The 12,223-nt window shown below is 46.4% G+C and overlaps 2 protein-coding genes across 3 annotated transcripts in view; one reads left to right on the top strand and one right to left on the bottom strand.

Moving 5' to 3' along the window:
* LOC135903768 (connectin-like) overlaps positions 1–8,973 on the top strand; it is a 42,799-nt gene extending 33,826 nt beyond the window's left edge. Inside the window, exons 2-3 of the mRNA XM_065434150.2 lie at positions 1,837–2,819; positions 5,078–8,973. Coding sequence (XP_065290222.1) covers positions 1,837–2,819; positions 5,078–5,637 — 1,543 coding nt within the window. The 3' untranslated portion in view covers positions 5,638–8,973. The remainder of the gene's footprint in view (positions 1–1,836; positions 2,820–5,077) is intronic.
* LOC135903803 (juvenile hormone acid O-methyltransferase-like) overlaps positions 1–12,223 on the bottom strand; it is a 314,807-nt gene that overhangs the window by 276,663 nt on the left and 25,921 nt on the right. The window lies entirely within an intron of this gene.

Genomic DNA, 12,223 nt, shown 5'->3' with positions numbered 1-12,223 from the left:
GTTTTTACAGTAACTGCGAGAAATGCCGTTCTCCGCATGGTAGTATTGTATTATGGCTCTTCTAAAAGGTGTTCTTGTAGAAAGAGCTGGCTACTGAGTTCTGCTTGAGTACTGCTGACCTGCTTGGTTTCAATTTTCTTTTCGAGCAAAATTATCTTTTGGTCGACGTACTGCATATTATCCGCTTTATCAACATGGAACACTATCACCCTACACTGAACATTGTTCATCGCTCAGTACACTTAAAAAACAATCAATTTCATGCTGTTATGTAGTTAAATTGCGCATTTCTCTTTAAGAATATTGCTTAGTGTTCGTAGTTTTCTTATTTCTTGCCTATTTGTATGTTAATTTTCTTATTCTAATACAGGTAAGTGTACTACCAGTTCAATGCGATTTAGGAACTACTTTGTAACTGTGATATGAAGGCGTGGGCCCAGGCCTCAAACATACAGGGATGGCACAATGAAAACAGAGAGGCTTTAATGACACGGGGATGGGACTAGGATAACGTACACGATAACACACACACAGTTCCCTTCATGAGTGTCTGTCGCTTAGGTATAGTCAAGCTCAGCGTCAAATATAGGAAGGCGTCCGATAGTGCGTCGGCATCACACACTTAGGGCACGAAGAGGCGGAAAGATGAATCTGGAGCAGCGAGTGGCTCAGGGGCTGGAGGCCGGGGCGGATGCCCGGCACACGATGAGCCACTCGTGCGACAGCTGGGTCGGGACGTTTGCCCGCCACAGGGTAGACCGTTCGGAAGGCTTAGCTGCACCGGAACATGTCGGCGTCGGATGCTCGCCTAGCAGTGCAGCAAGCCGGTTGAAGCCCAAGGAGAGCCCGGCCTGTTCTGCCAGCACACCCAGGAACACCGGCCTTGGGTAGACGAACTGATCGGCTCGTTCGGAAGGCCAGCCCAGGCAGCTCAGGCAGTTCGCATGGCTGCCGCCTCAGCCCAGACAACGACCCTTTTCTCCCTCTTCGTCCGTCGCCGCCGAACAGCAGCCACGCGCATTCGGCCGCGACATTCAAATAGTCCAAACTCCTATCACAGTAACCTTGTTCTTGCATTCGCCCTACAGCCTCGCACTCTTGGACTAACTCCTGCATTTCTTGGTTGTTTTCTGCTATGAACCTAATAATGTTGATTTTAATTGTTGTTTGTTTAATTTGGCTATATTTGTTCTCACGTTTCACGTAGACTCACAACTCCATTTTTTTTCGGCACTGCACTGGCTGTTCAATACTGCACACTTTATACGCATGCGATACAAACGTGGTACTGAGATGCTTGATACATACCTTATGTACATGCAATAACAGCCAATAATCGGAAATTTGAACTTAATGGCTCTTCGTTCCGTAAATACAGGGGGTGCTGCAGTATATTACGGTGTGTGTGTATGTGTGTGCGTGTGCGTGTGTATGTGACCGATGATGCATTTGATGCTTTCTAGGTAATATCTCACAACTGTTCGGTACTTCTGTTTGACTTTTTAATATGTGGCTGCTCTGAATGCGAGATGACTACACTTCGTTCGGTGTGCTATTACAGACTATTCCAAAGGTGTTTGACCTCTCTTTCTGTGGCCGTTTAATTTTAAATGTTACTTCTGCGCCTGAAGGTAGCGTAACAATGTACTTCACATAATTCTTTCATTTATTAAATACCTTAACGTACATAGCTCGGCAACATACCTGCTACGAACAATTACAACGTCGGTCGGTCGGTCGGTCAATTGTAGCGCATGGCGTATGGCCCTTCGATGTGTTAGTATGTCATTGTCTCAATCTTTCTTAAATATTATGTGCCTTTTTTTTTCTTTTCAGTGTTTACTTCATCGCTTCAACATGCAGCTTCCCCTTCGTGGCTTGCGCCGAATCGTCTGAATTGGTTCCTAACCTGTGCCGTCTCATGGACCAACCCATGTACTGTCGCTGCGACTCCGAGGACATCGCGGACGACGCCACAGACGTCTCCTGCTATATCACGAGACCCCTTACTGTGGACCACGCCGTATTCAAGTCATTCCAAAACCACCCCTCCCTTGCCTCCCTATCCTTCAACGCGTTCAGCCTGAGCAACAAGTTAACTTTCGTGCCATCTGAAGCTCTAAGGCAGTGCCCACAATTGGAACGCCTCAAGTTCACCCAGTCGGAGCTAGGCGTTCTGAAAACGCGCTCCTTCTACAACCTCTCTAGACTTGCGTGGCTGTCTCTTGACTCCAACGCCATAACCGACCTGGAGAACGAGTCCATCGCACAGATGCCACGTTTAAAGCGGCTCGAATTAGGCGACAACAAGCTCAGCAGGATCCCCGCCGGTGCCCTGCGTGCTCTTCCAGCCCTAACGCAACTCTTCCTGGAGAGGAACGAGATCAAGACCATAGAAGACTTGGCGTTTGAGGAACTAACCAGCGTCAAGGAAGTAGACCTGAGTGACAACGCCATCGAGAACCTGACGGACCGCACTTTCAAGGGACTGTCGAGCGCCATACGGCTCGACCTGTTCCGCAACAAGATACAGAGGCTCGAGGCACGGGTGTTCAGCGGAATGCCGCAGCTGGTCGAGCTGGACATGAAGTACAACGGCGTCACCGAAGTGGACCCGCTGGCGTTTGACGGCCTGCCCCAGCTGAGCATCCTGTACCTCTCGCACAACCGCCTTCGCATACTGCCCGCGCAGATGTTCATGGGCGCGCCCAACCTGATCACTGTGGACCTGTCGCAGAACCAGCTGCTCACGCTTACCTGGAGGACGGTCCAGGACTTGCGGAAGATCGACTCCGAGTCCTTCGATATGAGCCTCACCGGTGAGTATGAGCGTGCGATAATTTTAGGATCCATCACATGATTTTCTATTGGCCTGACAAGACTATGACAAGAACTACTTTTGTGTCAGAAGCACTTTGTCGTAAACGAGGAAAACAGTTGAGCAGTACATGCGCTCATTTATGGGCAAGGACCTCACATAATACAATAATTTTTAATTAAAAGGAACATGTAGTAGGTTGCTCATTTCAATAATTGATTTGTGAGCCAGTTAACATTAGAGCACCGTTTCTGTTAAGACCTGCATGCAAAAGACATTTTAACTGAAAAATTTCGTCCGGCCACAATCGCCCAAAAATCTCCGACCTTTTCTCCATGGCGACTGCACTAGTTCTACTAACCAGGGTAATTGCTTCGTTCCGGTACAACTCGCTTCCACGAATGCAGCTCGTAATAAATCTGCAGAATGTTAATGTCCCGCAATCCAGGAGTGACTTCACCTCTTGGCGGTATAATAGCACTGCGGGGACAGAGTTGTGCCTTACGTTGCAATGTGACTGCTTTATTTTTACATCTGCAAAGGCACTTTGTTCGAGTTTTCTTCTACGCGATCTCCTCGCAGCTTCGTGCGCTAACTCTTGCTTGGGCGTATCACATTCACCAGCATTAAAAAACGCAAGGAAAGCTGCGCTTGTGGCGATTTGTGCAGGAAAACCATTTAAGTTGGAGCACAGTGCATTTAGCCGGAACACTTCATTACAGGCCGCCGAGACATGCTTTTATACGGTCGCAAATAGTTATGTAAGGCAGGGAAAGTGATTATCTGACAAAAAAGGAAAATAAAAATAAAAAGTGACAAAGAGCTGCCTGTATCGCCATTTGCAAACATAGTGCTGCGCGAATTGCTGTAGACACTTCGTTAGCCGTTCTCCCACTTCGGGGCAAATATCTGGAGCTCAATTACGCCACCGGGTACATAAGTGGTGAACTATGGAACAAGTCAAATAGCCCACGTTATCGTGTTTAGGTGTACGTTGAAGCGAAAACATTACTGACCTCCTTTTCTCGATATCTTGAGAAACGATAGCGTGAGAGAGCCGGACGCCAAAAGCTGTAGACACTAGCGTAGTGGTATGTTCTGCCTACCAGTTAATATTATCACAACACCTGGTAACTGACCTTAATTGAATCACTGTAGATAGTTACTCGCTACAAGCAAGCAATGCTTTTGTTCGTTGATGAAAGCGACGAGGAAAGCGTTGTAGCAGTGACACAGAGATGTACATGCGTCGTCTCGGAGTCTCTTGTGATGCTGACTGCGACAATAGTAACATTTAGATGCGCGGCATTGCTTTTACGGAACATTAATTTAGTGGGTACATACATAAAAATGGGAAACTATCTATTAAGTGCAATTTAGTCTTTGTGGAGTCCCAGCACTAATGCCTCAGTAAAGTCAGACCTGGGTAAGCAAGGGATGCTTTCGTTGCTCGCAAAGCACACGCCCCCTATAAATCTAAAACGTATTCCTGTGTTCTACGACATAAGTCAGGGCGCACACATTTGTCTTTACAAACTGCCAGCAATATAATTAGAAAGTGCTACAAAACGAATCACGTGATCGGCTCTTGCGTCCTCTCGAAGTAAAATAGCCTTATACATAGCGGCATGTTCGACAGCTAAAATTGATAGTAAAAGTATAGGCGAAATTCAGCTTGATCACACAACGGCTTTAGCTATTGTACTGCCGAGCTCGTGTAACATTTCTAAATTTTCCAGGTGCGGTCTGTAGTAGAAAGCTGTGGATTTTCGACGTTTCCAGTACCGCCAAACACAACGATACGAATGTCATGCAAACGCAGCAATACTAGCTGCGGCATCTTTGGCACGATATTGCGCCCTTAGTAACCCAGATCATGGCACACAAAGTCACTCCATAAGATCAACTCGGTCGTCGCGGTGGTGATCTCGAGGCCGCGGGTTCGAACCCGGCTGCTTTGGCCACATTTATATGGAGGCGAAATTCAAAAACACTCGTGTACTTAAATCTAGGCGCGCGTCAAAAACCTCAAGGTGGTCCAATAAAATCCGGATTTGGCCAATACGGCGTGCCTAAGAACCATATCGTGGTTTCGGCACGTAAGACCCCAGAATTTTTTTAACAAAGCTACTGTACGCGAGTAAGTCAAGGTGCTTTATGACGCACGCCCACGACCCATAATCAGGACCCATAATGTTATCGCAACTAGCGTGCCGCGCGAGTTACATCACGCCGTTTCTTTTTTTCATTTTGCCATAGGCAACAAGTTCGGCTGCGACTGCCGCCTGGCGTGGATCCTGCACCTGGAGAAGGCCACGCGCAACGAGAAGTTTCGGCGCGAGCTGCGGCACGTCAAATGCAACTTTGAACAGAGGCCGGCGCCGGGCAACCTGAGCAGCGGTACCAAGGTGGTCAGACTCAGTCTCAAGGATCTGGGATGCCCGGAGAACTACGCGCCGCCTGAGCTGCCTTCGCTGCGCGACAAAAAGATGCCTCTCTCCGCCTTTGCCGGCAAGAGTGGTGCGAACAGCGCGCACGGGAAACAGGGCACCGCGGATGATAACGGAAGCAACAAGATCGTCGAGCGACCACCACAGTCTCCGGTTGATGAGGTCCACCGAGGATCGGGAGCGGGAGACGGAAAAGACGTCGAAAACGACGTCGAAGTTGCCCTCAGTCAGCAGAAAGCGGCTCCCAGCGAAGCCGTTCTTCGGCGCAACCGCGACAGAAACTCTGCTGCGTCATGGGTCCGCGCGGAGAAAACTGTGTCGTGGTTCTTGATCTGCGTCACACTCGCGCTAGTGGACAGGTCGAGGTGACGCCTAGGGTGATTTGTGAAGGACGTGCACGACCGATTGTGGCCATTTCGTTCGCTTTTTTTAAGTTTCTAATAGTGTTTGCCAGACGGTTTTGTTGCGAGTGGCTCGCAAAAAAGAGACCCGGTAGTTGCCCACGCACACGCTGTGATGATGTTGTTGCAGAGTATGAAGCGAGGACTGGGAGCAGTCTTTGGTCGCGTATGGGGAGCTCCAGATCATATTGGTAACTTCGGGGCAGCAAGCTAGAAACATTTCTTATGCGCTTGCTTGTGACTCTAAAAACTGGTTCTCTGATTTCGTTTCACTGCATGTAACCCAAATGAAATACTGAGCGCGAAATGTGTGTTGTCAACTTTTCTGTACAAGCGCTCACAGGACATGCCAAGTTAAGCATTTCCACGTGTTCGAAGAGAGCTGAAGGTGGCGAGTTGCCCTGTACTTTGTTTCAGTCGCTTTCCTTTTTTTCTCCACTTTCATTTGCGTAAGGGCTGAAAAGAAAACAGTTTAGAATGGAGCCCCAAATTGAAAAAAAAAATTCTTCGTAGACCATTATCTTTCCTTATCCACCATCTTTGTTTTTCGTAAACGTGGGAAGACCACAAAATGGATTTGTCCAAGTAGTGTATTTACATGCTTTGTTCGGACTGATAAATGATATACTAGGCTGCTGTAGTGATCGGCCTTGTTATCTTTGCACAAGCGTAAGCTCTCTGTAGGCTGCGATGGTGTCATCCAAACAGCGATTGGCTTTTGGATTTAGTATTTCTCTTTGTATTTGATAAAAAAGCTATTGTGTGTGCTTGACAGAATGGTAGTTTTCATGAAGAATGCCGAAAACAAATGTCTAAAGCAAGTAGTGGCTCACGCAAACATTGTCAATGTATTTTGAGAATTATTGCTCTTAAACTGAAAAATGTCATTAATGGAATATGTATATAGTGCTGTTCGCGAAGCAATTGTTTGCTCTAATTGAATTACTTGTATGGTAGCTCAACAAATTACAGAACCATCAATCACAGTCTTTGAATATCAGATTCGTCATTTGAACACCGTGCTTTGTCACGAATACCACAGACTCTTCACGAAACCTAAGCTTGAGCGCAGGTGTCCAATGCAAACTTTGAAGAGCAGCGTCTGTAACATTGAATGCGAATAATTATCTTTAAAAAATGGTGCGCGTAACACTATCAGTGGCAGTGGCCGTTAGTTCCTTGCTATGCTGGACAGATATTTCAAAGTCTGCGCCTAGCGCGTGACAGATAATAAGGAGGAGTGCTCACCGCTTGCCGGGCAGTAGTCCAACATAAACATCAGCACCGGAAAGATTATTCTTTTTCGTCACAGGTGTCATTCAACGCGGAAAAAGTTGGGGATCACCCAAGCATTCTTTACATGCGCCGCGTTTCAGTGCGATGTTTCGCAGGGTATCCATAATTTTCCAATTCCTAGCAACATGTTTCATGAACCCTTGCTAGTTACAACATGCCATGTTCCCAGGCGTCTTATCCACTTTAAGACTTTTCTTATGGTGAATATGCAGTATTTTTGCGATGGCTCACGCCATTACTGTACAAACGGGTATTCTAGCAACGCCTACATAAAATCACTCAGCGTGAATCACAATATAAGAACACACTTCATGGCTCTGTCCTAAACATCATATTTCTTCCGCCATTATGAGCTTTCTCCATTGAAAGCTTTAATGTAGACGCCGATCAGTTCGTCCAGTACGTGGTATATCATCCGCAATGTCCCGCACCTCTTGTTGAAGCGCTAAATCTCTACGTCTTTAAGCGCTGTGTGGACAGCGATTGCCCCATAGCCTCGTTTACTCGTTGAGGCTCTCAGTGATAAGTTTATGTGAGTACCGTTTTGTTCTCTTTTTCATTTATGTTCCAGTGATTTGACACCACACTGGTGTCTCTGTCATAGGGACACAAGGGCTACGCTCATATATAGGTACAGTCATGAAAAGATATAGAACTGGAAATTTCAGATTGTGACTGCAAAATTATGAGAATGACTTGTGTAGGGCAACACATTAATCTGGCCTATTTCGTGTTCATGGCACATTAGCCCACTATTCGTAGGCAAACACTGGCTGCACCTTCAGTGCGTTTGCGCAAACAAGGAACGTCCGTATTTCACGTTCTAGCCGACCTGTGCCGTTCTCGTTTGATTTGCTTGTGACCATATACGCTTGAAAGCTTCGAGTGCCATCATACAAAATTGCTATAATATCGGCGCAACATGGTCCCGCATACGGTACGCAGCCTGCTGCTTCATTGAGTAGAGTGCTTGCTAAATTATAAATCTCACTTAACACTGAAGAAACTCTCTGTCATGTATTCGACCCTGCACCTGAAAGTTAGCGTGAGACACTGCCCCTATCTCGTTGCTGAATGAATGGGATGATCGTTGCCAAGATGCACCGGGTATATGTTTCGCTGATCGCCTGCACTACACGCCCAACTTCGCTGTGTTGACTGTTATAAACACACTTCGTCAAGCTATCACTTGTTCCCGAATACTCCTGGTTTCACCCAGCAAACATGATTAAAATGAACGCTCGAAAGACACGAGCATCTTTCCTGTTGTCACGCGGGGAACATCTTTGATGAAACGTGCTTAAACTATAAGAAACTTCATATCTCACCCCACACGCAGTTTCTTGTTCGTTCTGTTAATACAACTGCGTATTACCTGGTTCACCAGCGAGCAATACTACCAGTGTCATTCACGTTAGAATGTTGTGTTGGCAGAAACAAAACTTCTGCAAGTGACAGTGGTGTTACCGTGCATCACACGTCAGAGGCAAGTTATTGTGTTGCCAGAATCATGCTTACGCACTACACTTCGCCGACAGAAAAGAAACAGTTGAGTCTGTCATCACGCTTGTTATAGTAGTGTGGCAGTACCGTTTGTAATGGCGATGGTTAAGAGCAGCTGAAATAAATGTTTACGTTAATTAACTCCATGCGACGAAGTCGTTGCCGAAAGGCATATGGTTACACCAGTTTTACTATCTCGCAGCCGAACCTTTATAGGGTAACAGTTACCTGTACTGCAAGCGTCTTGCCGTGCCACCAGATTTTGCTGCCTCCGATGCCGCGTGTCTCCGCTTTTTTCCGTTGGTCACGAGTGTTGGAATCATTGTGTGCATTGTTGTGTATGTAAACATGATACCATTATGAATTGCCACAACAAGAGTCTGCCATTAAGATTTTAAAAAGGAGGCGAAAACAGTATTTTAGTGACACTGAAATGATGGATATGTTCTGTAAAATACTGCGTTGACAATAAATGAAGCTGTTGTGCCTGCACAACAAATGATGAGACTGAAGAGCTCAATTGTTCCCAATCTCGCCTCAAACGAAGGCCGCCCTTGTCACACCTCTCTTTATTTCAGTGTCATTGTTTTTCTATTGATTCTGTATTAGACGACGAATTAGATCTCGCTTGAAGTCAACTTTTTTCCAGCGCGCATGACCCCCGACCTCCTTTCCAGAAGAGCACAACTTTATTCTTTGACAAACGACTGTGGTCCGTGTCGTCTTCGATTGTGCAGGGTTGTGTTGTTGGTGCTCCCCAGTGGTAAAGCGGAGGAACTTAACTTTTTCTTCTTCTTTCCTTACAGCCTTGTACCTATTATTACTGGCTTTGTTTAATGTTTTTCACCTCCACGCTGTTTTATAAATACACAGCTGCGTGGAGTCAGCCAGTGATTTTAGCCAGCGCTCAGGAGGCCAGGCACAGTTCTCTCTAGACACAGGATTCTTCTTTGAAGTAGCACCAGCGGTGTTATGGAGAGATAAAATGTTCGACTTGATATTCTGTGGAGCCAGAGTTCACGTCTTCGCAATTTTCTCGCAATAAACACTGCGCGCCCTTGCGATGAACGTCAGCGAATATCAAAACGACTAGGGCCACAGCAGCTACCGTTGTAAAACAGTCACGCCTGGGGAGGCGTGCTCGCATAGCAAGTATAAGCTCATCACGTTCACTTTCATCGCCGCAGTTTCTCTTTACACGATAGCTGGACTAGCAGCTCGACCCAAACCATGTCAGGAACGTTTTTCTCTAGCCATTTGCATAATCATCGTAGCACTGCGTTTAAACCAGGACGATGGCTAGCTAAAGTATTGATTACTTTTGTGGGTTGTATTCTTTCCTCGTTTCGATGATGGAGCGTATACGTCACCATGCATACAGAAAGAGTACTAGACACGCGCGTACCACAGGCATGTCCGTACTATGGTAGTCGTGACCTTCTCAAAGTGCAAAGCTCGCTCGCGAGATAGTTGCTGACGTACTGTCGACCACAAAAGTTTACAGACCACTACATCTCAGAAAGCGTTCCATTTCCGAGCAGCCTGTAACAGTAGTCAGTACAACCAAACATAACAATGTTGTTCACATACACTGGTAGAGGCTGTAAATGCGAATACTAGGCTGCGTAGTGAGGCTGCGCAGATATTCAGCTTTTTCTTAGATTTCGTGTTCCGTAAAATTTTGAGGTTGACTCTACATGTGCACGTGTGCTTGTGCGACAACGGCCTCAGAACCTTGAAATGCTGCATTCCAGAAAACATGTTAACTTTAGGGGACGAAGCTTCAATGCAGCGGGGGGGCATCAAGTTTTCTCGCAGTAGTCGCCAGTGCAATTATCAAAAAGAATTCACTGAATTAGCTTTAACCATGGACTTTAGGTGACACGTTGTAATTGCAGAATTGAAGCTGGCCAGCACCCGTCATAATCATTCACTAGAAATGCTCTGTGCAGCACAAGATTCGAGAAATGCATGCTCACTCTCTTCAGCGACATGCTTTGTTATTCCAAGTGACATGTTTCTCCACTGTGTAAAAGGGCACTATGGTAAATAGACAACTGGAGCAGCATTGCATTTCCCGCCACATTCTGAGTCAGTACTTCTCGAAGCCAGTGTTAGGCACAATGCGTTGAACCAACCCATGTGGCTTCGCGACTGTGGTATCGCGCTGCTAAGCACGAAGTGGCGGGATCGAATCCAGGGCGTGGCGGCCGCATTTCGATGTGGGCGATAATGCAAGAACGCCCGTGTCCTGTGCTTTCTGGGCACGTTATATATGTCATGGTCATCAAAATTAAACCAGAGGCCCTCCTACGGCGAGACGAATAATGAAATCATTGTTTTAGCACGTAAAACCCCTGAATTCCATTCAGGATTCAGTTCAGGGACAAAGGTTCCGTCTTTCTTGTCCGACGATTAAATGGACACGCTACTTCCGCACAAATGAAATCACGCGCGACGTGCATAAAGTGGTCAATAATGAGCTTTTCGTGGTTGGTTTTGCTCATATTCAACGAGTCAACGCAGTCAACGCAGCCACAGAGTCAACGCTAACGCATTCGGCTCTGTGGAAAAGCGTGCACCGGTGACACACTCGCTGATAGGACATTCACTGGCCTTCTTGGGTTAGGACATTCAACAAGAATTAGAAAAATAAGACCGGCCTGCTTGACCTTTAAGTGGCTTACATTTCTGCCGGGCTCTGTGACAATTCAGAGGCCCATTGTGCACAAAACCTCTCGTTCTGGCAAGTGATGCGGTTTAAAGGCGAGGTTCTAAAAATAAAAGCCGTCTACATATTTTATTCACTCACATGGCATCGGTCGTTAACCTTCATCTATACCGCAGACAAAGGCTCTGGTTGGGTGATCGTCATATCAGCTTTATAGAATGGCGCTAGTGAAAGGAATCAATGTGGTGCGTAGTTTAAGTTAGAACACTGAAATCGGCAAATTGTTTCATAGCGCATAGTCGCCTGGCAAGGACCAAATAATTAGCAGTGACACTCGACACTTTGTGCAGTTCCGCGCAGGTGATGCATATTTACAATAGTCCGCTTAAGCGCAGGTAATACTTTTAAACGTTTTAGCCTGCGCAAGTCCACCACTGTCCTGCAAGGCTGGTGAATGTGTTCTGTCACACGAAACATTTAGGAGACGTTTATATATTGCAATAAAGAGGCTACTACCAGCAAAGACCACGGCTACTGCCAGTCCTGCAGACGTCATACTTGCACACGCCATACTCTCGCGTGCTTTGTTCCCACAGTATCGATACATGAATAGATGCAGAGACTACCGCCACTGATACGTTATACAGAGACTCGCCGTTAGTGGAATAGAACAAACATTTTGGTCGCTGACGCCTATAAATTTATAAGGATAAATGGATCTTTACTGGTGCCATTTTTCCTCCCTCTGTAGAAAGTTCTTTGCAAAGTAATCCAAACCGACATACTTCTATCCTTAACACAACACAACATATAGGCCACAACACTACTTCACTCTGCAATGGATATACCTAGCCACTCTATCACCGAAGGAAACTAAAGGACAGACGTTCTCTCCAGCGCAAACAGTCCCTGACCGCTCTAATTAAACGACCAACTCACTCATACAGAACGGATACAAGTACACATAAACAAGCAGCACCTGAAACGACCAGACTGGCAGGAACAAGAGGCCACATTCCCAGCTCCACCCCACTCAACAACACGCAAAGCCACTGTGACATGGCGCAAAAACCAAACACGCTGT

The sequence above is a fragment of the Dermacentor albipictus genome, chromosome 4, assembly GCF_038994185.2.
Source record: "Dermacentor albipictus isolate Rhodes 1998 colony chromosome 4, USDA_Dalb.pri_finalv2, whole genome shotgun sequence".
NCBI lineage: Eukaryota > Metazoa > Arthropoda > Arachnida > Ixodida > Ixodidae > Dermacentor > Dermacentor albipictus.
Note: the sequence above shows the minus strand (reverse complement) of the source record. Positions and strands in the feature narration are given on the sequence as shown.